Source organism: Eretmochelys imbricata, chromosome 3 (genome assembly GCF_965152235.1).
Source record: "Eretmochelys imbricata isolate rEreImb1 chromosome 3, rEreImb1.hap1, whole genome shotgun sequence".
In the NCBI taxonomy this organism is placed as follows: domain Eukaryota; kingdom Metazoa; phylum Chordata; order Testudines; family Cheloniidae; genus Eretmochelys; species Eretmochelys imbricata.
Genome location: NC_135574.1, coordinates 161,568,299 through 161,592,187, shown reverse-complemented (window position 1 = coordinate 161,592,187; position 23,889 = coordinate 161,568,299). Strand labels below are relative to the sequence as shown.

Sequence of the window (23,889 nt, the reverse complement as noted above, 5' to 3'; positions counted from 1 at the left end):
TTAAGCTCCACTGCGCTTCCTTGAGTGTGGCTCCCTCTCAATATGACTTAAAATACATCCATGGACTCTACTAAGTTCTTTGGATTTGGCTCTTCCTTGATGGGAGGGGGAAAAAGTGGTGGTCTCTCCTAAATGTCACCCACTTGTGGAATCAAAAGTAAAAACTTAACTCATAGTAAGTTGTGCAGATCTGTGATTTTCCCCACTCCCCCAACTCCACTTCCTCTTCTTTTACATGAAGAAGGGAATAGTCAATGTTTAGATTTAAAATCATCCCTACTAGGCATCTAAGTTAATAACTTATCAAGATGAATGGGGCAGTTCAGATCTCAGATACTGCTCAGGCTCTCTGCAGACTCAAACATCTCTGCATCAGTTAACAACAAAAACGTAAACTGTTTCTTCACAGATTCTGGAGAACAAGATACCAGCTTCCAAGAGATGCTTGTACATTGTCATGCACCAGCTCAATCTGAGCCCTGATTTATTTAAGATCCTTTTGTTGTTGTCACCCACTTTCCTAAGTTCAAACACAGAGGTCTGAACAGTGCTAGGCTTGGAAGGGCACCAGAAACAATGGAACCAACCCAACTGGTACTAAAGTCTTAATTAATATAGTAATATTTTGCACTCCTATATCACTTTTTATCTGTAAGTTAATACAAACATAGAAACTGCCCTACTTGAGCAGCAAACCAGTGTCTATGTAGTTCACTCTCCAGTCACCAACAGTGGCTAGCATCAGATGCTTCAGAAGACTTAACCCTGCAGTAGGCAGTTATGGGATAACCTGAGCGCCACCCCCACTGGGAAAAAAAAGGGTTTCCTCCCTCCATCATTAGGAGGTAAGTTACCTTCTACCAGTTTATGCATTTAAGCTGAAGGGTTTATTCCTTCCAAAGCTAGGGGTTTTTTTGTTTGTTTTTTAAATATTTACTATTCATTTAAATATACTTGTTATCCATATAACTATTTAATCCTTTTTCTCAACCCTGGTATCCTCTGAGGCTCATAGGTATTTTGTGGCAACAAGATCCGGTCTAATTGTATGCTGTCTGACAGTATATTTTTCTATCAGTTTTGCTACTTTGCAAGTCCACTGAATGCTCACCTGTACTTCTGTGGGTAAGGGGAATAAAAGTTCCCAATCTACCTTCTTTGTACCATTCATTATGCATTTATGATGTCCCGCTCTCTCATTTGTCTCTTCTCTAAAATAAACAACTTTGGAAGACTCAGCGCCTCCCACTAAAGTCAAAAGGTGCTCAACATTCTCTCAGTCAGGGCATTTTAATGCCTGAGTCTCTATTAAGAGGTCTAACTTTAGGCACCCATTTTTGAAAATTTTGACCTGAGTGCTTTACAGGGGTAGAAAAAACGTGTCCCCATTTTATAGCAGTAAAAACTGAAGCAGAGCAAGGCAATACTAGTATATTTCTTGTCCTGGAAACACAAATATGATGGTTAACTTGTAAATCCCAACAAAATTGCCCTCCTCCCTCTATTTGGCTTGCTTCAGAGAAGACTGAAAAAAAGAGGAAATTGCTGTAGGCATTTATAAGACACCTACACACTTGGCATTTAAGTGCCAAGAAAACTAAGAGAAGAGAACTTACAGGCTATAGGTGAAAACCAAAGAAAAGTGACTGCATGCATTCTATAATTTCCTTTATGAATAGCATACATGTGTGATTACATACAATTGCTGCTATAGCAGAAATGCATAAAAACATACCATCCATCTACCAGCCCTTCATTGACAAACCAGGTTAGCTTTCTTTTAGATAGCACAGTGTTGTTGAGGTTTAGACGACTGTACTCCCAGATGTATGGCTTCCTCATGCCCAAGGCTTCAATGATCCAGTAGAACTGCTCGTCTCTGTCATGGTATTCTGTTGTTCTTAATGCGTGTGTGACACCTTCAATACTGTCAACAATGGGGCAGGCAAAGTCATATGTAGGATAAACACTAAAAAGAAAGAAGAGCTTAAATTAAAAAGTCAGAAAAGAATATACATGGTTTTCAGATGCAGGTAAACTATATCCATAAAACTAAATACTACTCCATACTTTATAATCACTCAAAAATCCTTAAAATGGTCACTAAAGCTCCATCAAGAATTAGTTAAAACAGCATATCTGATACTGAGCTCTTCTATAAAAAAGAAGAAACAAATTAAAATATATTAAATGACATTTTATAAGCAAAGGCAAAACTATCGAATAATTCAATCCCTCAATACTTCAAAAACTGAGAAAAAATTTTCGACACCTACATTTTTCCCTACACCTTGTACCAATATGTATCATTAAAAAAAAATATCCGTGTTCGGGCCATAGTTTAAACTTCAACAGCCAGCGATTACAACAACAGAGGCAGTGATTTGTCAATTACAAGTGAGTACATTATACCTCTGTTTTAAATGCATTTCTACCAAGAGCCAAAGCCACCATTTTAGTTCAACATCCATATCAAGTCAACATTTCCCATCTGTTGAAGCTATAACAGTGGGAAGAGTGGGTGGAAACAGGCGTTTCAAGTAAGGAATAAACTATAATGTTCTGCAAATAGTCTTAGGTCAATGCACATGAAGTAACTCTTTATACTGAATGAAAAGAACAATTGCTATGAACAGACATGAAGGTCGCTATCTTAAAACAAAAAAACTTCAAATCCAGACTCCAGCGAGAAACTGCTGAATTGGAATTCATTTGCAAATTGGATACTATTAATTTAGGCTTAAATAGAGACTGGGAGTGGCTAAGTCATTATGCAAGGTAGCCTATTTCCTCTTGTTTTTTCCTACCCCCCCCCCCAGATGTTCTGGTTTAACTTGGATTTAAACTTGGAGAGTGGTCAGTTTGGACGAGCTATTACCAGCAGGAGAGTGAGTCTGTGTGTGTATGGGGGTGGTTTTTGGAGGGGGGTGAGGGAGTGAGAGAACCTGGATTTGTGCAGGAAATGGCCTAACTTCATTATCATGCACATTGTGTAAAGAGTTGTCACTTTGGATGGGCTATCACCAGCAGGAGAGTGAATTTGTGTGGGGGGGTGGAGTGTGAGAAAACCTGGATTTGTGCTGGAAATGGCCTAACCTGACGATTACTTTAGATAAGCTATTACCAGCAGGACAGTGGGGTGGGAGGAGGTATTGTTTCATATTCTCTGTGTATATATAAAGTCTGATGCAGTTTCCACGGTATACATCTGATGAAGTGAGCTGTAGCTCACGAAAGCTCATGCTCAAATAAATTGGTTAGTCTCTAAGGTGCCACAAGTACTCCTTTTCTTTTTATGAACACACAGTTGCCACTCAGCTAAATAGGTCAACGACACCACTTCACACTAAAGATTACCCTTCAAAGTTGAGAGATTAAGTAAAAACAAAATCCAATTGTTTGGCTGCTTGTAATGCAGGCAGTCAAAATGGTTTGCCAAGATTTCTTAAGAAAAATGGTACTCATCACATGTGGAGAGGTTTTTTTTGTTTTTTCTTTTTAAATGGCCCAGCTTACAAAGACATGAGAATAGGGACCTGCTATAGAATTTTCATCAGTGGGTACTGTTATGAAATGCTGGCCAGAGCGCAGGTTTTAAAAGTCCTCTGAAGAAGTTTTGTCATTTCTACAAGGAGATTAGCTACACATTCTGGTTGAGAAAATGCAAACAGGTAGTTAAAAAAGGAAACCTGCTGAAGAGTAGAAAAGAAAGCATATCAAGGTCAATATTAATAGAAAGTGCACGTACTTGTAGTTACTTGCAGTGCGTGGGTGTGGTTGGTTTTTGCAACGATAAAGGGTTGGGTCCCTCATACACCCATTGTTACTATTCATGTCTATTTTTGCTCGTAGACAACACATTTGTCCACATTCTGTTCCCTTTTTCATTTCTTCCCACATTTGTAGATTCTTCTCAACAGCTACCAAACAAAAAAATTTAATACTTTAAGTTACCTAAGGTATTTCTGACTAGTCTCCAGCACCATATTTTGTTACTGACATTGTCAAACATCAAAGTTATTGCTGCATGTGTTTAAATCCAATATCAGACAGTCCAGCTTTCCTCACACGCTTGTAGGTGAGAGTAAGATTATACAGCACATATGCATTATGAACATACATAGATGTAATAAACTGGTGTGTAACAACAAGCTTCTTGAGTCTTTTAGTATTGAAGGGCATGACACTGAGGACCTCAGTGTTCCTACAGGCTTGTTAAGTACTCCCAGTATACAATTAAAACTAAAGATAGGTGGGATGATTAACAATAGAATGAAACAAGATTATATTCCATTGACAAAGATAACAGGGCCAGGAGAAGAGCCATAAAGCATCTTACAGTTATTTCTGTGTTTAGATTCTATTCTCTGCTCACGCTCCATTTTCATTTGTTCTGCAGGAGTATCATCCACATACGCCTTCCCTTCTTGGATAAGCTTCTCAGCATATTTCATTATAGTTTCAAAGTGATCTGAGGTATATGTAAATTGATCTGGTTTGATGTGCAGCATGGCAACGTCATCCAGGATAACCTGCAAAGAGCGATACTGTAATATTCATACATGCAGAGAAGCTTTCTAACTCTATGCCAAGCTTCTTTTGAATTTTAAATGTCTGCATTTGCCGAACCATTAACACACAATGGAACATATGAAGGTACTGAAGTTATCAAAGGGATACATAGGTAGTGATTGCTATAGGGCAGGAGAATGAGATCAGCTCCTCCAGGGGAGGGTGGGACAAGAAAAACTGGCAACAAGTTCTTCTTCTTGTACATTTAATAGAGCAGGGATGGGGAACCCTTCTTCTATCAGAGGGCAACTGACCCACAGTCGCAGGCCACACACAGCCCTGTGGTGGGGCGCGGAGGCTCAGGGCTTCCGCCTGCAGCAGGGCAAGCCAGTGCTCACGGCTCCAGCCCCTAGGTTCCTGGGTGGGGCCAGAAATGAGGGGTTCAGGGTGTGGAAGGGGGCTCCAGGCTGGGGCAAGGGTGCAAGAGGTGGGGGTGCGGGCTCTGGGGTGGGGCTAGGGATGAGGGGTTTGGGGTGCAGGAGGGGGCTCCGGGCTGGGGCCAAAGGGTTTGGTGTGTGACAGTGTGCTCAGGGCTAGGGTGAAGGAGGTGGTTCAGGGTATGGGCTCCAGGAGGGAGTCTGGGTGCAGGAGGGGGCTGGGGTGCGGGTTCAGGGTCTGGGAGGGAGTTAGGGTGCAGGAGGAAATTTGGGGTGGGGGCTCCAGCTGGGCGGCGCTCACCTCAGGTGGCAATGCAGCAGAGCTAAGGCAGGCTTCCTGCCTATCCTGGGCTCCACACTGCTTCCAGAAAGGAGGGATTAGGGGGCTCTGCACGGTGTGTGCTGCCTGTGCCCACAGGTGCTGCCCCAACAGCTCCTATTGGCTGGGAATCACAGCCAATTGGTGCTGCAGAGCTGGTGCTGGGGGCTGTGCGCAGAGCTTCCCTGATCACCCCTGCTCCTAGGGGCTGGAGGGACATTGGCAGTTGCTTCCGGGAGCTGCGTGAAGCCGACTGGACTTTTAATGGCCTGGCAACCCCAGCTTCCCCCTGCAGTGGGACAAGCCAGCACTCGCAGGTCCAGCCCCACAGGGGGGAGGGAGGAGGAGATGACACGACGCCAAGGCTTGGGGCTTCTGGCCACAGCACGGAGACTTCCCACGGGCCGGATGAAATGAAGCAGTGGGCCAGATCTAGCCCGCAGGCCATAGGTTCCCCACCCCTGTAATAAAGTGACAATAGTGCAAGCCTCAAAACACTCCTGTGTGATGAAGAATCCTGAGACTGGAAGCGGCAGGAAATCATACAGATTCTTCCCTTTCTTTCACCTCATGGATGCCACAAATAGTGAAAAGGTGGCAGCAAGAATAAATTATTAAAAAGGTTTAAACCACTTCGATTGTATTGAACCCCTAGGAAATTTCCTAGTGTGGATTTTTGCTATAGAAAAGTTATTGTCACCGAAACGACCTGTATTTAAGATTACAGAAGCTTTTAAAGTAGTACCATGATTGCCATTTGTGATTACGTCAAGTAACATAGCAGAGTCTATAAACTGACTGTCAACAGATTTACATGGATTTAATACAGACTATAAATATTAGGGGGGGGAAAGAAAGAATGTGGAAGTCATAGAATAATTAGGCTACTGGACTAAAACCTCTTTGGTTTTTAAGACAAATATGGGATGGCTTGGAAGAGTTTTCATGCAAAGTTAAACACTACTGTTCTACAGAGCCACCCCTGAAATAGCAAGCCTGCCTATTATTTTAATTTTAAATTGATTTCTCCAATGAATGGCTTCCACTGTTCTCTTACTGTACCTTTTCAAAGTCTTCTTTTTCTTTTTCAGGATTTGTGTCATCAAACCTCATGATGAGTTTTCCTTTAAAGTTAACCTGGTAATGCTGATTTAGCAGAGCAGCTTTTGCATGACCAATATGTAAGTACCTAAAAATAAAGACATTTCAGAAAACAAGGTTAACATAGCAGCAGATTCATTTACATTTCTTTTGTAGGATACAGTCTGTTCAGGGATAAAGGGGAAATGGACAATAGGTTAAGACTTAAAACAAATCAACCACCAAAAGCTATTTTATATTTATTGAAATACTGAACACTTATTAAAGCAATTTAATATATATATAGTATATAACACAATCTGTTAGATTTTATATCTCAAAGCTAGGACTTCATAATACACCTGAAGATATGACTAAAATTACTTTTTGCGACATTATAAACTGTTTTAGCATTAGTCTACACTGAATTTGAATTGAACTTGAATAATAAACTAATCTTATTAAAATTATTGGCATTTTAAAGAGTTCACAACATTCTGAAACACTTGCACTGAGTAACTGTCAGAACACTGGGGAATTCAGATGCATTAGTGAATTCCATCATACGGTAGCAGAGGTATCCAAGAACTTGGACAAACCCAAATCCACAAAAGTGTCTGAACTGTTACTTCTACAAATTATTTCATTTTTCCAGAAGTTTACACATGGTAGTGGGGATCTCTCCCCCTCAGATTACCATATAGATTCCAAAAACCAAACTATTTTGTTTATGGTTCTCTCATCCATACCATTTGTAAAATTACATGCATATAAAATATAGCAGTAGTACTTAAATAGCATGATTTATATCTGATTAACAGAATGAGAAACAGTATTGCAAAGTCTGACACAAGTCATAAGATGTTGGCTAACCAGCCTACAGAAAAAATGCATTAAACAGCAATTTTAAACTTTATCAAATCCTTTTAAGAGGAAACAGGACATTGAAAGTAACTGGAAAACAACATTTTATGGAACTGGTGATGGTACTTTTAGCGCTCTTTTTACTGTTATTTCTGCGGTCAGGTTCTAAGTAAAGGACAGCTTGGTAAGTGTCAACCTTTGCTAATGAAAACATTTTAGAAAACATCTAAGTGACTTTGAAAATTCTCTTTTGTTATGGAAATCACCCCTAAGACACTGTTCATCTTTGACTAAACCAACTATACACATGATCATCATCAGGCCAGGAGAGGCTCTTGAATTCAACTGTTAAAACACACTAATCTGGTAACTATTTCCAAGATCAAACACAATCCCCCTCCTGTATTAAGAGTTTTTGAAAGGAATGTGGGTAAAAAACACAAACCATTCTTAAAACAGGTCATCTTACCCGCTGGCCTCAGGGGGAAACCGAACAATGACCTTCCCCATCTCTGCACCTGGGAGTTCCACAAATTTCCCAACATCTTGTTTCTTTTCTGTTGCCTTAGAAATTAACAATGACATCATTAAATATCTTACACAAGCTGTACAATACAAACACTTAGAGAAGGTTTCTTCTCTGAAAGGAGACTGAAAAATGGCAACATGGGGTCCCTTGCTCAGATGACTTTCATATCATGCTCGCTCAGTTTCGAAGTTAGAAACTGATCTGAAGTGAGATCTGCAAATTTGACTTAGGATTGGAAAGTCCAGATGGGTTTTCTGTTCCTCACTACAAGTAAGAAAATTTCTGCAAGCCAAGTGTTGTGCTCAGTTATCTGTGGACTCCCACTGCTTTCAAATGGAACCTGGTTAACAACTCTGTTGATCTCATTCTACCATAGATGGTTTTGCAGTAGTAACAGAAATTGTAAAAACACTTAGTAAAGCAAGCAGACTGAACTCTGAATACAAATATACAGTACCTCTGAGTAACAGATGCCATTTTTACACAGTCACTTTTCCAGAGCTGACCCACCTTATCAGTATCCATAAACATTTAGGGATGAAATTACTAAGATAAAAAATCCTTATAAAACAGTTAAAACCTTTAGTTTACAGTACAACTAATTCCCTTTAGCATAAATTCTAAAGTGAGCTATCAGAAGAAGATGCAAACTTTTACTATAGTGCCCAAACATAACAGCCACCTTCACCATATAATCAGAACAAAGCTTACCACTTTGGTCTTTGGTGCAGCTGCAGCCCACTTGGTACCCACTGATTGAAAGGCACACTGTGCTTCAAGAAAGACGTACCAGCGCTTCGTATGGACTGGAGCCTTGTTTTGCTGCAACTGTTCTTGCCATGCACTACTGTCTGTTGGGAAACAAATTTTGGTTTTAAAATTGTAACCTTATAACTAGAATAGCTGGACTTCTAGTAACTCACTTTTTAAATGACAATGTGGATTAAAAATAGGCTGCACCATTTTCACATCTCAACCAGTTGTGAAAAATGATACTTCTTTACCATACATAAACTGGGTAACAACAATGCACTTACTTTACAAGACTCTGCAATCTGGGAACCTCTCTGTTTACCACCCACTTCCATATTAGAGATAATTATAGAAACGAAAGCCATTGGTGATATGGCCATGCCTCCCCCATGCATACAATAGTTTAAAAAAATGTTAGATGGTCAAAAACACAGCAGCATCCATTCTCCAACTGGATGTTGAATGTATGCATTGAAAGCACACAAACCGAGCAAAATTAGATTGCTCCCTCTAATAATAATGCAGTCTAATTAAACATTTCTGTACAACATTGGTTCTCAAACTTTTTTTTTCCATGGACCACTTGAAAATTGCTGAGGGTCTTGGCGGACCACCTAATGATCTTTCCAAATGTTGTTTGTACCATTAGTTAACTATTGTAAAGCACTTGGGATAAAAGCGCTATACAAAAAAACCTTAATAATTAACGTTTTTTTGTTCTACAAATAAAAGCACACAACTTATTTTAATATCAGTAGTCTTACCTTTCTAATGTGATGGATATGCCCTCTCTCCCTCACTGCAGCAGCACCCGAGCTGGGGCTGGGAAGGAGGAGAGTCTCTTCCTCTCTCCCCTGCCACGGCAGCCTCCGAGCTGGGGCTGGGAAGGAGGAGGGTCTCTCCCCAGCAGCCACAGCCTTGGGGCTGGGGAAAGTTGCCTCTTTCTCTGGCCGCCACAGCCCTGCATGTCCCAAATTCCTCCCAACCCCTCTTTTCACCCCACTGCCCCCTCTGACCTACCCCTATTCTCCCTAAGGCCACCATCTCATCTTACATGTGCGTTTTCTCCAGGGTCCAGGCCCTAATTAGCAGAGCCACGCTTGCGCTAATTAGATGGGTGGCCCTTCATTCTGTTGTGTGCAGCCGCCCAGGCACGCAACTCAGAGGGAACTATCCGCGGACCAGCTGAATGATGGTCCGCGGACCACAGTTTGAGAACCTCTGCTGTAAAAGAGTTGAGTGATAATTTACACCCTGGTTAGAGTCAGATGCAAACTTTTAGCCTAGAATATATTTTCATATCTAAGAAACAAAACAAAACATGAAAAACCGATAGACACTCTTAATTATAAATCACACCATAATTTTATATTTCTTAAACATCAGTTATGTTATCAAAAGAAACAAACCCTCATGATTATCTGCTCTTACTCCTACAAAATTCTCCTTACTAAAAATCACTGCAGAAACTGGAGACTAAAAGGAAACAGATTTTAACACTGTATCACATTGCAAACCTGTGAGAACAACTGTATAATACCTTTTAGTACAGCCCAGACACACAAATCTGCCAGACTCAGGGAGTTTCCAACCAAGTAGGTCCTCAGAGACAGACAGTGATTAAGCTCAAGGACTGCTGAACCAAACTGGGCACGGGAAGATAACTTTGTTGCACTGAATTCCAGCCAATGGTCAATCTAATTTTAAGGAGCAAAGATGTCAACATCATATTTAACATACAAAACAACCTTTAAAGTTATAGAAATTCTTGCATGAGAAAGTGGTAGTAGTATTAAACACATGGCTTTGAATATAAAGTCATACAATCACAGAAGTGTAGGACTAGAAGGGACCTCAAGAGGTCACCTAGTCCAGTCTCCTGCACTAAAGGCAGGACTGCATAAAATACTCCTCAGGGAATTCTGTGCCACTGTACATGCACAGCATTAATGCGTCCTGCAGATTTTTTTTTCCGTTGCAGAAAAGATATTTGCCAGAAAGGCTCTGCAGTTACAGCTTTCACCTAGCAGGGGTGCTGTGGCACCAGAAGAGAGGCAGCAGGCTCACCGGCAGTAGCAGTCAGCAGCCAACAGGGAGAGAGCAGAGGCTGTGTCCCTCACAGGGCCAGGTGAGGAGGCACGGGATATGGGGGGGTGGAAGGGGGTGAGGGAGAAAAACAGAGAGCAGGGCACACAAGGCTGCTGGGGGGGGTCGACTGGGGTTCAGAACGGCTAGTGGGGGGGGAATAGACTGGAGCAGATGCTGAATAGGAGTGGGGGTGCAGGGCCACATGGGGATGGGGGGGATGGGCGGCTGAGTGAGGGTGTAGGGCCACATGGGGATGGTGTAGGAGGATGGTTGAGTGATTGGGAAAGGCTAGTGGTCAGCCAGGGTCTGCATGGGGGAGGTTCCTCAACTCCCTAACAATCCCTTCTCCCTTGCCCCCACAAAATACCTGTTCCATACTTCTTCCACCCACACCCAACAACCCTCCGGGTTCACTCCCACACTCCTTCCAAGCAATTACTTCCCTCTCCATCAACTCCTCCGTTACCCCTTACTCCCCCAAGCAGTTGCACTGCTTCTGAAGAGTGCCAGAAATATTTCTGTATTGTAGTTTAAATGAATTATTACTCAAAGTTCTGTATTAATATGCCTAGTAAGGAATCTATTTGTCAAAAACCATTTCCTGAATCTTTTTTGTTGTCTGTATTGTAACAGACATACTCATTGACAAGTATTTTGAAATAAATTATCAAAATAATTGAAACTGGTGTGATTATATTGTGTTACCTTGGCAAGTAAAATATGCAGAATTTTAAAATATTGCGCACAGAATTTTTAATTTTTTGGAACAGAATTACCCCAGGAACTACAACAAGACCATTCCTAACCAGTGTTTATTTGTTCTTAAAAACCTCCAATGATGAAGAGTCTACAGTCTCTCAAGGCAATTTGTTCCAGTGCTTAACTACCCTGACAGTTAGAAGTTTTTCCCAATGGCCATATAGAACACTAAATGTAGAAGCTCCTAACTCACAATACTGGTTCAGGGATTATTCACAATTTTAGCAATATGGATACACTTCTCTGTGAACTCTGTGTGTATTATATGCTTAAACACAATGTTTGCCGTCAGACTGGATTTAGACTGGTGTAACTCCATAGTAGTCTATCTATCCATTGCACTTGTGCCAATCTGAAGTATCTGGCCACTGATTTCCAGCAGTCTGAGATTTTGCTTTGGTCTAAAACATGAAATGACTTCCATGCTTTTGACTATACTTTTAGATTGCACATTACAAAAAAAGCCACAATACTTAAAAGATTAATAAAGAGAATTCAAAATTTTCATATACTGTCATGAATCTAGAGTTATTCCTTAGCATTATGGGACAGTATTCCTGTTCCATTTGATTCCATTCATTCTTCCTGGCTGTATATTAGTGACATTCTGCACCACCCTCTCCCCTGTCTGTTTTTCCACTTTAAAAAAACAAAAAACAAAAATACACCAGTTTTTCCACTGTATTCCCAACCTCCTCCTCCTCTCCCATCCCCACAAAAAGTTTACTCTGAGAAAGAAATAAAGATGTCCCAATTTTAAAATCTATTTCAAGCAGTAAAGGCCAGATCCTCAATTGGTGTAAATAGACAACTCCACTGATTTCAATGGAGCCATGCCCATTTACACCAGCTGAGGATCTGGTTCTAGCATACAAACTTGATACCTCAGTCACAAAGTATCTCTTAAAATCCTTCTAAATCCATTCCATATGTCATGGCAGTAGGAATTCTTCCAATAGCCAAGATGACGTGGCAGGCACAGATGTCACAGGACTATAAAATTCAACTCTCTCATTGACAGTTACGTTCTAAAACATTCCCACCACAAACGCAGCTGTCTTAATATTTCTCAAAGCCCAATTTTATTTTTGAAACAAAAAACAACCAAAAACCAGTATCTGGGAATTAAATGTATTGTACCAAAGTTACTGACCTTGCAAATGCATTTCTGAACACTTAAGTCTTGCACATATTCAAAGTTCAGGTTCTAATTTGGGTTAGGAAGTTCGCTTTTTGTGGTTAAATAAATTACAAACAATTAAAAATTCATAAGCAACATAATGAAGCAGCACTTTTCGCTTACATGAAAAGGTAGGCAGTTGCCAGGGTTGAAGATTGATCTCCATTGCCTTAAAAGAATATTGTACAGAGGGTGTGGTCAAACCCCTAATAGCCCTATATTAACTCAGTCAAACTGATTCTGTTACCACTATCAATCTGAGGCACCTAGTTTAAAATTCAACATATGGCTCTTCTGGGCTGAAGCCAGGAAAAATTCCTCCTCAATTCCACATCATACCAAGTCCTGATAACTGTAATAACTTCATTTTGTTAATATAAGTCAACAAAGATAACTAAGAAGGATCTCTTTGGGTTATGGAAATTTTAGATTCATCTCTAGGTTTAATTTGGAAGAAATTTTGGAAAATTTAGGACTCCAGGGGAGGGCATCCTGCCAACTTGGCAAATGTCCACCCAGGGTCCCAGACCAGAATGCAGCCTGCATGGCTACAGTATGGAGACTGGGAATCATAAGCAATTTTTAGCCTAGAGCTGTATGAGGCAAAAAAACCTGATGTGGTGGTTGGTTGGTGTAAGAATTTGTGAGATCTCCATAAACAGTTGTGCATAATTCACCCAGCAGCTCTGATGGAGGCCACAAGCAACAGCTGTGTTAGAAAAACAAATAGTACACAAAGGAAGTGATAGTACCAAAACTGAAGAGATGGAAAGAAAGAAATGAACACCCTGTCAGAGACCAGCATGGTTAGGAGCCATTGTGAATAATTCTACCACGGATCCATGGATGTGCGTAGTCATAGGTAGTTTCACAAAAATGTAGCTTCAGCAGCCCAGGTAGTTGGACTCTCATATAGAAAAATGCTGCATCATTCAAGGGCTATGTAGGTAAATCCCCAAATGAGCAAAAATGCAACCACATGAAAAAAAATCAAGTATGAATGGTTATTTCTCACCTCAGTGTGTTCCAGGAGATTAGAACCATATAGCCCTGCGGAAGTGGCAACTCTAGCCAGATAGCGAACTATGGAATTCACATCAGTGAACACAACATGGCTATAAAAACAGAAAATTCAAGATGAAGTAACTTATTACTAGCAGTTTGAGTGTCATTACACATAAACAGTTCTAAAGAGTCTACATGAACTGCAACACATTTCTAGCTGAAGCAGCGGGCATACAGCTACCTGAACAATAAGACACCTATCAGTGGGGAATGTGTCATCCTCCCCTTCCAGCTGGTCACATTATAAACCATTAAGGAAACCATTAACACAGATCAAACATTTGCGGGTGCGGGGAGGGAGGCAGGCGCGGGGGAGAGAAAAGGGGAAAAAAATAATTTACTTCAACTCACAATGAAATACTAGGTAACATTCTTCCCAGCTGTCCCCCCTCCCCCAAAATAATCAGAGTGCAGAGGTACTGCCTAGCCTCCTGCACCTAAGGAGTTAAATCAAGTTTTGCTTTCCCAAGTTCCTTCCTTGGACACCTGTGCAAAGAGGACTTTAAAAAGGGCTGCTGGAGAGACAAAAGAAGAGCCTCTGGAGGTAATGCAGTGGTCCCTGCCCAGGCTTGTCTGTTACTCATTTTGCTTCCATTAGGTGACTACATTTATAAAGATTCACTCCTGCTGAACAGACTTTACTGCCTATGATTGTATTTTTGTTTCTACTCAGTTCTCCTATCAGCTTACATCAAATTCAGACAGAATTTACTTCTCTCAATATTTTGCCATTCGTACATTTGTTACATGCGGCCCATAATGGGAGTAGAATTGTACAACCTAGGGTTTATTTATTTTTTATTTCTATTTCAACAGTGCCTAGAGATCCTAAATGAATTATGGTACCATAGCACCAGGCGCTGTGGACACATGGATTGAGAAAGTCATTCCCACAATTACAATCTAAATAGCAAAGAGGCATAAAACAATTATGTGAATTGCCCGAGATCATGCAGCAGGTTTGTGGGTGCCTTTAAACACAGTTGGCCCTAGCTTGTTTGAGATCCCAGTGTAGATAATGACACCTCTCTCCTTCTACTGATGGGACTATTGTAAAACTTCAGTACAAGGAGGCCATCTTACAAGCACATTTGTTTCAATGGTTTATCTTCTTCACTCACAATCATTGGACCTTGCCCATTGTCCGGATTTTAGGGCTTCTTACTTCAAAACTAACGCATTTCGATTTTAACTGTAAAGAACATTTTCATTAATATTCACAGAGCAGCTCTGGAAGTTATTATTCTCCCCTAAGAAGCATGACAATTATCAGTCTTTTCCTATAGTCCACAATCCTGATTTCCACAATCTTGTAAATTAGTCATTTTCATTATCAAAGCTACCGTTTTTTCTAAACGTGTATTAAATGATACATGATAAAACTTTTAATGTTTTATTTTACTGGTTATCCGTGCTTTAATTATCTACTGCGTGCACACTGCTGTTTGGTATAGATAAAGACTTTCAAAAAATATATGTTGGATTATTGCCCAGATGTTTCCCCAGCTCAGAGCGGGGAGCCCAGAGCCCAAGGGGCAGACAGGCTCTAGCTGGAGCTCTCCACCTGCCCCAGGGTGACAGCCTGAGCTGTGAGCCTAGCTTTCATATCAATTTCATGGCTCCAGCATGGAGCCACAAAATTGACAAGAATGACAGCCAACAGCCCAGAGTCTACACTGACATTGCATCACCCTAACTACACCAACCTAAGCACATTATGTCCACGTAGTATGACACTTACGTCGGCGGGAGCCCAATTTTATTTTTGAAAAAGGCTGTAGTGTAGACACGGACATAATTAAGTCAACATAAGCAGTTTTATGTCAACCTGACTCTGTAGTGTAGACCAGGCTTGAGTGAGCTTGACCTTCATTCTTTGCACACTCCAAACTCCCACTCATTTCAGTGACAGTTTTGAGTGCCCAAAGAATATATGATTGAACCCACAGAGACAAATACCAACAGAGGAAAAGAGGCACACTAAGTGTCTCAGACTTCTTTATATTTCTATATGTACTTGCAAACAGAGATGGATGTCAGAGAAGTAGCTTTATACATCCTGCTATGAGAGAGGTTCATAGAAGACATGCAAAGTACTGCTGATTTGATATTTTGGTTTCTGCTTCAGGGCACTGCAATTTTACATCTTCCTGCCTAATTGTAGACTGGACCCAGATTATTTAAATAATTTATAAGAAAAATATAACAGTGGTCAGATTGTTATAGGGAGTTAATCACCCACATATCAGAATTGAAGATTCAAATCCTGATATCTGATCTGGAGATGATCTTAATTTATTATCCATGGTAACCAGTCTTTAAAGCAGGTTACTCCACTGTTCAGTCTCATAAGATTTATAATATTAAAACTGACAATGAAATATCTGAATTCAAGGTTTGGTAACCCTCCCCTCCAAAACTTCTAGACTGCAGGATATGGAAGTTCAATTGGTGCATGATCAAAAGCAAATTTAGCATCTATGAATGTGCAATAAATCCTGTTGCTATGTCATACTGGGGTCAGTTTCTGAAACAGAACTTTTCAACTGAGATTGCCAAGTACATATGAACGTACAGTATGCTTTCTCCAACAGCAAGTCTGCCTGAAATAAAAGCAGTAAAAATGTTTTCTACTGCTTTGCAACAGTCTGTACTAACAGTTTACTTTGATTAGTAAGACTAGTGAACAGAATTCTGAACACATATGGGGAAAGAATCCTGACATGTCCTGTAACATTTTCAATTAACAACAAATTTTTGTTTTAAAAAACAATTAATACTTTTAGAACCAGACCTCTTCAATTTCCCTTCCTTTGGAGAAAGAAACCATGAATTTAGATTGTTCTTTCCAACTGGTTGGCAGGTAGCTCTGAAAGTGTCAGCCTATCAATAGCATACAGAAGACCACGTCCATGCTGATGTTATTAACAAAAGCAATGAGAAGGAATTCTATGGAAAGTGTCATGAACTGACACAGCAGCAATGCCAAAAATCCTTGAGAAGGAACGGGGAGGAGATTTGTGGCACTGTTATAAAAAATTACACGTCATTTGTACAAAAAGTTGCAAAACCATTCTGTGCAGCGGGAATACAACAAATATATCACCAAACAGAAATTCACATGCTAGACTGACTACATTTTGCTACCTATGAAAAGAATCTGGGATTTAAAACATTATGCAAAGTCATCAAGGTTTGAAATTAAGATATTTATTTTATTAAACTGAATCCAGCTGGTAACCTTACCCATCAAAACACCATTTTATATCTTAAGTTACATGATACTGTTCAGATTATTGGTTGAAAAATTAGTTATAATCAGATTTTAACTGCATTTCAAAACATTCCTCTTAAGAAAAAGCAAGCTTAAAATGCCCCCTGTTCTTGAAGAAAGGAAGTTGTTACTACCAATGATTTCCTAAAAATCAAAAGTCTGAGATGTCCCAGCTGAATTTCAAGTTGTGCTGAGATAAAGTAGTCCCTGCTCCTCAATGTAATGGAATGCATTTACCAAGAGCATTAGCCCAAAGACCAGTTTAGCTGATGCTTCTCAGATTACAATTACCATTTTAAGAGAGACCCCTGTTACAGGAAATAAATTGTGAAGATGACTATACGGATGGACAGAGATGAAGGTTAATGCAATCTTGAGAGATGAAATGACTCCTCAAGCAAGAATAATAGGAAATAGCAACCATAACAAGACTTGGCAGAATGTATTTTCACATAATTTTAACAAATATTGGTATTTATTTTAAGATTTTTTAAAATTTGTATCAATTTAAATATTCACAGTTATAGGGTCAGACAATAGTTACTTAATGACAGACAGATTCTAAAAGCAAACGCTTTATACCCATTAAAACACAAATTGTCAACATCGCGTCTAAATATACAAAGTAAATATCCTTAAATGAAACTAAAGTTCTCCAGCAGCATTTTTCTTACTTTGCCTATCTGCACATTTAGATTACTGATGGAAATATTTTTTCATTGTGTGTGTGAACAGTGAAATCAACCTTACTGATAAAAATCTAATCCTTCCAAGCCTAACCATAACCTGTTTGCTTGTACAAATTAAAAATCTATTTGTGCAGCACCCCATCTCTCCTGGGGTTGGGTGGAAGAAGAAATCAGAGTTTGAGTCCTGATCTGTGTCAGGAGTGCAGAGGGGGAAAAAGGAAGAGCCCCTTGCTTCACACTCTAGCCAATCCTTCACCACTGAAGCAAGGCCTGCTGCAATGCAGGGCCTTGCTGGGTGTGGACAGAGGAATAATAAGTTACTTTATTTCTGATTTTATGTAAAAAATTAAATAAGATTACTACATGGGTTCAGAAATAAATTCAGGCAATTTCAGGTTTATTATTCCCACATGGGATGTATTGTGTGTGTAAATACATTATCCAAAAATCAAAAATGTTAGTTAATAGCTAGTTATGGTTGCTTAAGGGGAACATCTATGCATACAAAAGAAATATCCAGTTAAGGGTTGTTTTTTAAAGTTGTACAGAATACTACACCTTATCCCTCCCCAATAACATTGTTATGCACAATAGCATGTAAGAGTAATTCTGAAGGACATATACATGCAGACGGTCAAGTTAATGTATTTATTTTGTAATTATGTACGAATGAGAAAAAATAGTAAGAGGGAAAAGTATCGTATATGGTTGAAAAAATTAGCCTCTTCCAAAATGCACAGCAAACGACTGAAAAGAATTGCCACCCAATTTCATGATGCACTACGGTATAATAGTCAAAATGAGAATTACTGGGTATTGTGTAATTATTTATAATTTTAGTTTACAGTTGATTTTTAGAAGACAAATACAGCAAACTGAAAAGCTTAATTAGTGGCCACCTCTAAAGCCTTAGGTTTAAATTACTTGTTCAGTGTGACACAGGATGCCAGAGGTACGGAAAGATCCCACTACTCCTGGGTTCAAGGCCAGTTCTTTAAGCACAAAACCATCCTATAGAATACTATGCAATCACTGTAACTGAAGGCTTTATCACTCATCTGTGTGTCTCAGTTGTTCTTAGTAGAAGTTGGTATTGATGAACAGACCCTTTTTAAAGATCCTTTAAGGCAACAAGCCTGATACAAACTTAACTGTGGTACCACTCTAGTGCATCCATAATTTCACGCCTATGTGTGGGATATTTCTCCAACTAACAGATAACCTGCATTTATGCTGCAACTTTGACCTCAGATGCACTCTGGTCTAGAGTCTCCACTGAAGCAGCTCAAACTTCCAGTCTGTCAGCAGTTTTCCACAGCTGCACTAACACGATCAGATAAAGTGGGACTGAAAATTTATACTTGGCATAGTAAGTAATGGACTAGTGACAGTTTTAGAGTCCAATATCGTGTTAAGTTTTAAAACCAGAAGCATGCTTGTCGCACAGAAGACCTGCATGTCCCAGATTTCTACAGGTACAATTGTCTATGATGTCGGACAAGATGGTGCAGCGCAACTTAAGTCAATGGAGTTGTGTCTACAGGACATGTAGCCCTGTGTTTCTGTCCTTGGCAGGTCACGCGGTATTAAGTCTTAAAATCCTTAACTTTACAATTTAAAGGAAACCAGTCTGAAAATATTTAGAACTTATTGGTATTATTTTTTTCCTGTTATTCCAAGAAAACAAAAACAGCATATGGTTTAGAAGGGGAAGGATGCAAAATCAGCGTCAATAAAAAGACATTTTCTAAAATATCTTCTTTCTAGAAGATGTGGCATAAACAAAATATGGGGTGACATGCTATAGAGTTAATTGGCACTTTTTTGGGATGACTCTGTGGCTTCCCCTCTCATCAGTGATGTGGTCAACCCAAACTTATACCAATAAAATCCTTTACATACCATCACATGCACATACGCACACACTTGTGCTGTATATACATTTATACAGACATTTGTTTATCACAAGATGGCTACCACTATGAGAATTCACAGCACATAGAGAAGGTAAATGCTTTAGATAATACAGTGATGGGCACCATACAAGAAGCTAGAGTACAGACTAAATATTTAAAGTATGTGTACATCAGAAGCAGCAGAGGTCTCTCAACCTTTCTTTAAACATTTTTCCCACCCTGCAGTCTTTCCATTAGAAGATGAAAACTATTACAAAACATAAAAATTGCAACTGTTTGCAAAAAATATACAGTGCAATGATAATTTCTCCCCCTGCAAAAGATTACTGTCATCATTACGTCAATTTTAAAAAGTGCTGACCCAATGCTGATGGCAGAAATGCAAAGTCACTTACTCAGATACACGAAGGATGGTCTCTTTGCCTTCTTCGACCAAAATTTTGACATCATTTTTCACATGCTCTACAGTTAGCAAAGCTCCTAAAAAAGGAGAAAAGATAAAATATGGCTGATCTTTCTCTTAAGTAAAGAATATTTCATAGGTTACAATAACATTTTTTTATACACACACAGCATTTGTCTGAACTGGTGCCTTCAGACTGAAAGGCGCGGGGGGGTGAAGGGGAGGAATCAATGTTTTAGTCTATAAACAGGCAGCTTTTTCCTGGCAGTCCTTATGGTCTAGGAGGAAGGGATAAAAGCTGGCATACAGTAATCTGCAGCGATCTCAGAATGGGATGGTTTTAACGTTATTTTGCTTCCCAAGGATACTGTGAGAATTCATCCAATCCCACACCAAGCTAGAGAAGAGACTCGCTCAAATTGTTTGACATGAGTAGTGCAGTCATCTACTCTTCAGCACAGGCCTGCCACATGCTCTTGGTAAGAGGCCCAAAGCAGCATCAGCATCTAAACACATCACTTAAAAACAGTCATGTACTCAAATGCCACTAAAGAGACTACACTCTGGAGAAAAACCATCTTGGACGAACGCCTTCATACTGTAAGGCTGTACCACACCAACATTTTAGTCTGTCATTACTGTGTACCTCAGCTACTACCGTTGGGGGCATACAGAAAGGAGAGACACAAAAGGGCAAGGTTCATTTTTTAAAAGTAGAGACTGAAATCATCTTTTTATCCATAGGAGGAATACAGAAAGCATCCACACAATGTACTGTCAATGTACGTGGGCCCTGACCATCTGGAGACGAGGCCCTTGCCCTCTGTCCAAGATACCCTTGTGTGAAGTCAACAGGCCTCCACACATGCACAAGGGGCAGCCTGTGCAGATCCAATTACAGGATCAGAGCCTTACACTGTAAAGCCCATTACAGCTCTTTGTTATTCATTCCACTTTGTCTGTATTTTAAGTTACAAAGGGTAGGATTAATAAATTAGCCTCAACAGAGCACTAGGAGCAAGGAACTTCCAAACTCTAATCCCAGTTGTCAGATTCCCTCTCTGGCATTAAGCTTGACACTTAATGACCCTCACCTCAGTTCTCCATCTGTAAGAATGGGGTAGTATTACTTGAAGTATCTTTGTGAGAGAGGCAAGAATTAATTAATGTTTGCACACTGCTTTGAAGATGAAAAGCACTACATATGTGCTGTACTGTGTAATTAACGTAAATTACATTCATAGTTAATACATTCTTTTCCATACTTCACAAGAACCATTATTAATATGAACTAGGAAAAAGTTATGACAAAAAGAGTGTTTGATTTTTAAAAAAAAACACAATTATTTTTCCTTAAATAAAAATGTTATATTTGTAACGTTCACTGTGTTTCAACAGTGTCCACACCAGAATGGCTTGTCTAATCTTAAAATGCTGCAGTGGCGCTGTTGCACTTCAGCATAACAATATCTATGCCAATGGGAGGGGTTCTCCTTTCAATGTAGGTAATCCACTTCCCTGAGAGGCGGTACCTAGCGCTGTCCACACAAGGGGGTAGGTCAGTTTAACTTCATCGCTCTGGGGCATGGATTTTTCACACCTCTGAATGACATAGTTACACTGATCTAATTTCCTAGTGTAGACCAGGCCTAAGAATCCTTTAATCTGAAGTCCATACTCTAATTACAACTCAGTAGCAGCTGTCAAATACAAAGTAAGTCCCCAACTAATTACAATTTTGTATGATGTCTTCCATCATAATAATACCACCACCTAACTCTTCACAGCAGTGGTTTTCAACCTTTTCACATTTAGGAACCCCTAAAAAATTTCAAATGACAGTGCAGACCCCTTTGGAAATATTAGACATGTCTGTGGACCCTGAGGGTTCCATGGACCACATGTTGAAAACCACTGCTTTAGAGCACTTTTCATCAGCACATTTTGCATATGCAGAACTGAAGCGCAGAGAGGTGAGGTGATGCCCAAGGTCACCCAGCAGGCCTGAGGCAGAGCCAAGAATAGAACTCAGCTCTCCTGTGCAAGTACTCTAGCTACTAGACCACATTGCCTATCTTATCAAATGTTATTAGAAAATGGTTAGTAGAGTGAAAGACCCTAAACTTTACATTTTATTCTGCAAAATTTTGTTTAAATATACAGCATGATAATTTTACATCATCTCATACAAACTGCATCCCCAAATGCTTTCTAGAGTCGAACGATGCAACTTACAAGAGCATAAAGAAAAAAAAATTAAGGATCAGAGGCAAGACAAGAAGGCTGAAATGCTGTTTCCAGATAGCAGCAGTTGCAGAGAAGGTTCTTGCACCCACAATAAGACTATGTATAGGGACAAAGAGAAGCCTTGGCTAGATGAGTAACTGGAGCAGGAAAGAGAGCAAAGAGAATGTGCCATGCAACTAGATCCTGAAGTGAACAGCCACTAGAGATAGAAGGTGGATGAGATAAGATCTTTTACTGGACCAACTTCAGTTGGCAAGAAAGACAAGCTTATACAGGGCTCTTCTTCAGGTCTGGGAAAACTTCTCAGTGTCACAGCCAAATACAAGAGGAAACATACTGCTGAGTACATCTACCAGATCTGAAGAAGAGCTCTGTGTAAGCTCAAAAGCTTGTCTCTCTCACCAACAGAAGTTGATCCAATAAAAGATTACCTCACCCACCTTGTTGCTCTAATATCCTGGGACCAACACAGCTACACCACCACTGTATACAGACAGTCATTAGACATGCAATGAATTTTGCAAAAGCGCTCTCTACTTTTGCACATACAATTATATTTGTATACAAAAAAGGCATCTGTGTACGAAAAAACTAGCAAAATCAATCAAAAGCTGGATTGAGGCCACTTCAAAAATTTGGTCTACAACATGTGAAGTAATTTAAGAAACCCAATTATAAACAGAACCTCTAAGTCAGTCACTAAATGCACTAACTTCTCCATTAAATATTAAAAACAGCTACAGAGCCAGCAGTCTATTGGAGAGAAGCCACCTCAAGAGAGGCTCAGCACTGCAATAGCCAGGTTGTTGCAAGTCAGGGTTGAAACACATTAGCGAAAGTGGGGGAGCATCTCCCTAGCTCATTATGGTTGTGTGCGCATCCTGGAGAAGGACGCATTGTGTCTGTCCTTCTCCCTTATTAATACAATACCACATTTGAACAAGACCATAATTCAATCTATAACTTGCTCCCGGTTTGTTTTCTCAGATCGCTGTTTACTACATCCAGCTTTCTATTACTACAAGGTTACCCACGGCAAGCCATACAGATGACGTGTCGTTTCAGAAAGCTGGTGGTATTTCTGTCACTTTCTCTGCAGGCAGGCAGGCAAGACCCACTTAAGGTGCTGAGCCCCCAGTGACAGAGCACAGACCTCTTCTGCGCCGTGCCCCCAATAGGGCAGACCTGAGCCGCTGGAAGGAGGGAGGAGGGGTGGGTGGGTGGGTGGGGGGAAATGGGACACGACACCCTGCGGGCAGCTTTGGCCGGAGGATCCCGTGTGCCGAGGAGACATCAACAGCCCCCCTCCCGCGGCGCTTCCCTTTTCCCCCTCTCTGCCCGGCCCCCAGGTCAGCCCCACCCGAGGCAGCCACGCACCGCAAGTGCCGGGGGAGCCGGGCACAAGGGCTCAGCCCGGGCAGAATGAATCAGGCCGGGGGAGAGGGGCTGAGTCCCCCGGGCCCCAGGAACCGCCTGGCTCCGAAAGGCTCAAGCCCGCCTCCCCCACGCCCGTCTGTCTGTCTCCCCGCCCCCGCCGGGATGAATGGAGGAGCCGGCGCCCAGCGCCGCATGATGCAACCTGGCAGCAACGCGGACCCCGGGGGCAGCGGGCCGGGCTGGGGGTCCCGGGCCGGGCCGCGCTTACCGAGCGGGGGAACCTCCGAGTTCACCGTCAGACTCAGCGCCATCGCTGCGCGGCCACAGCGACCGGCTCCCTGGGCCGCCAGAAAAGGAAGGGGGAGGCACAGGACGCGCGGCAGCTCAGCGAGGCTGA

At 40.8% G+C, this 23,889-nt stretch overlaps 1 protein-coding gene across 2 annotated transcripts in view; it reads right to left on the bottom strand.

Annotated features, from left to right (window-relative positions):
• The window catches only part of EPRS1 (glutamyl-prolyl-tRNA synthetase 1), a 60,651-nt gene extending 36,762 nt beyond the window's left edge, over positions 1-23,889 (bottom strand). For both annotated transcript variants that reach the window (XM_077813751.1, XM_077813752.1), the window contains exons 1-10: positions 23,761-23,889; positions 19,861-19,945; positions 13,537-13,636; positions 10,035-10,191; positions 8,453-8,592; positions 7,682-7,776; positions 6,331-6,457; positions 4,340-4,532; positions 3,749-3,920; positions 1,736-1,969 (exon numbers count right to left, since the gene is read on the bottom strand). In XM_077813751.1, coding sequence (XP_077669877.1) covers positions 1,736-1,969; positions 3,749-3,920; positions 4,340-4,532; positions 6,331-6,457; positions 7,682-7,776; positions 8,453-8,592; positions 10,035-10,191; positions 13,537-13,636; positions 19,861-19,945; positions 23,761-23,803 — 1,346 coding nt within the window. In that variant the 5' untranslated portion in view covers positions 23,804-23,889. The remainder of the gene's footprint in view (positions 1-1,735; positions 1,970-3,748; positions 3,921-4,339; positions 4,533-6,330; positions 6,458-7,681; positions 7,777-8,452; positions 8,593-10,034; positions 10,192-13,536; positions 13,637-19,860; positions 19,946-23,760) is intronic.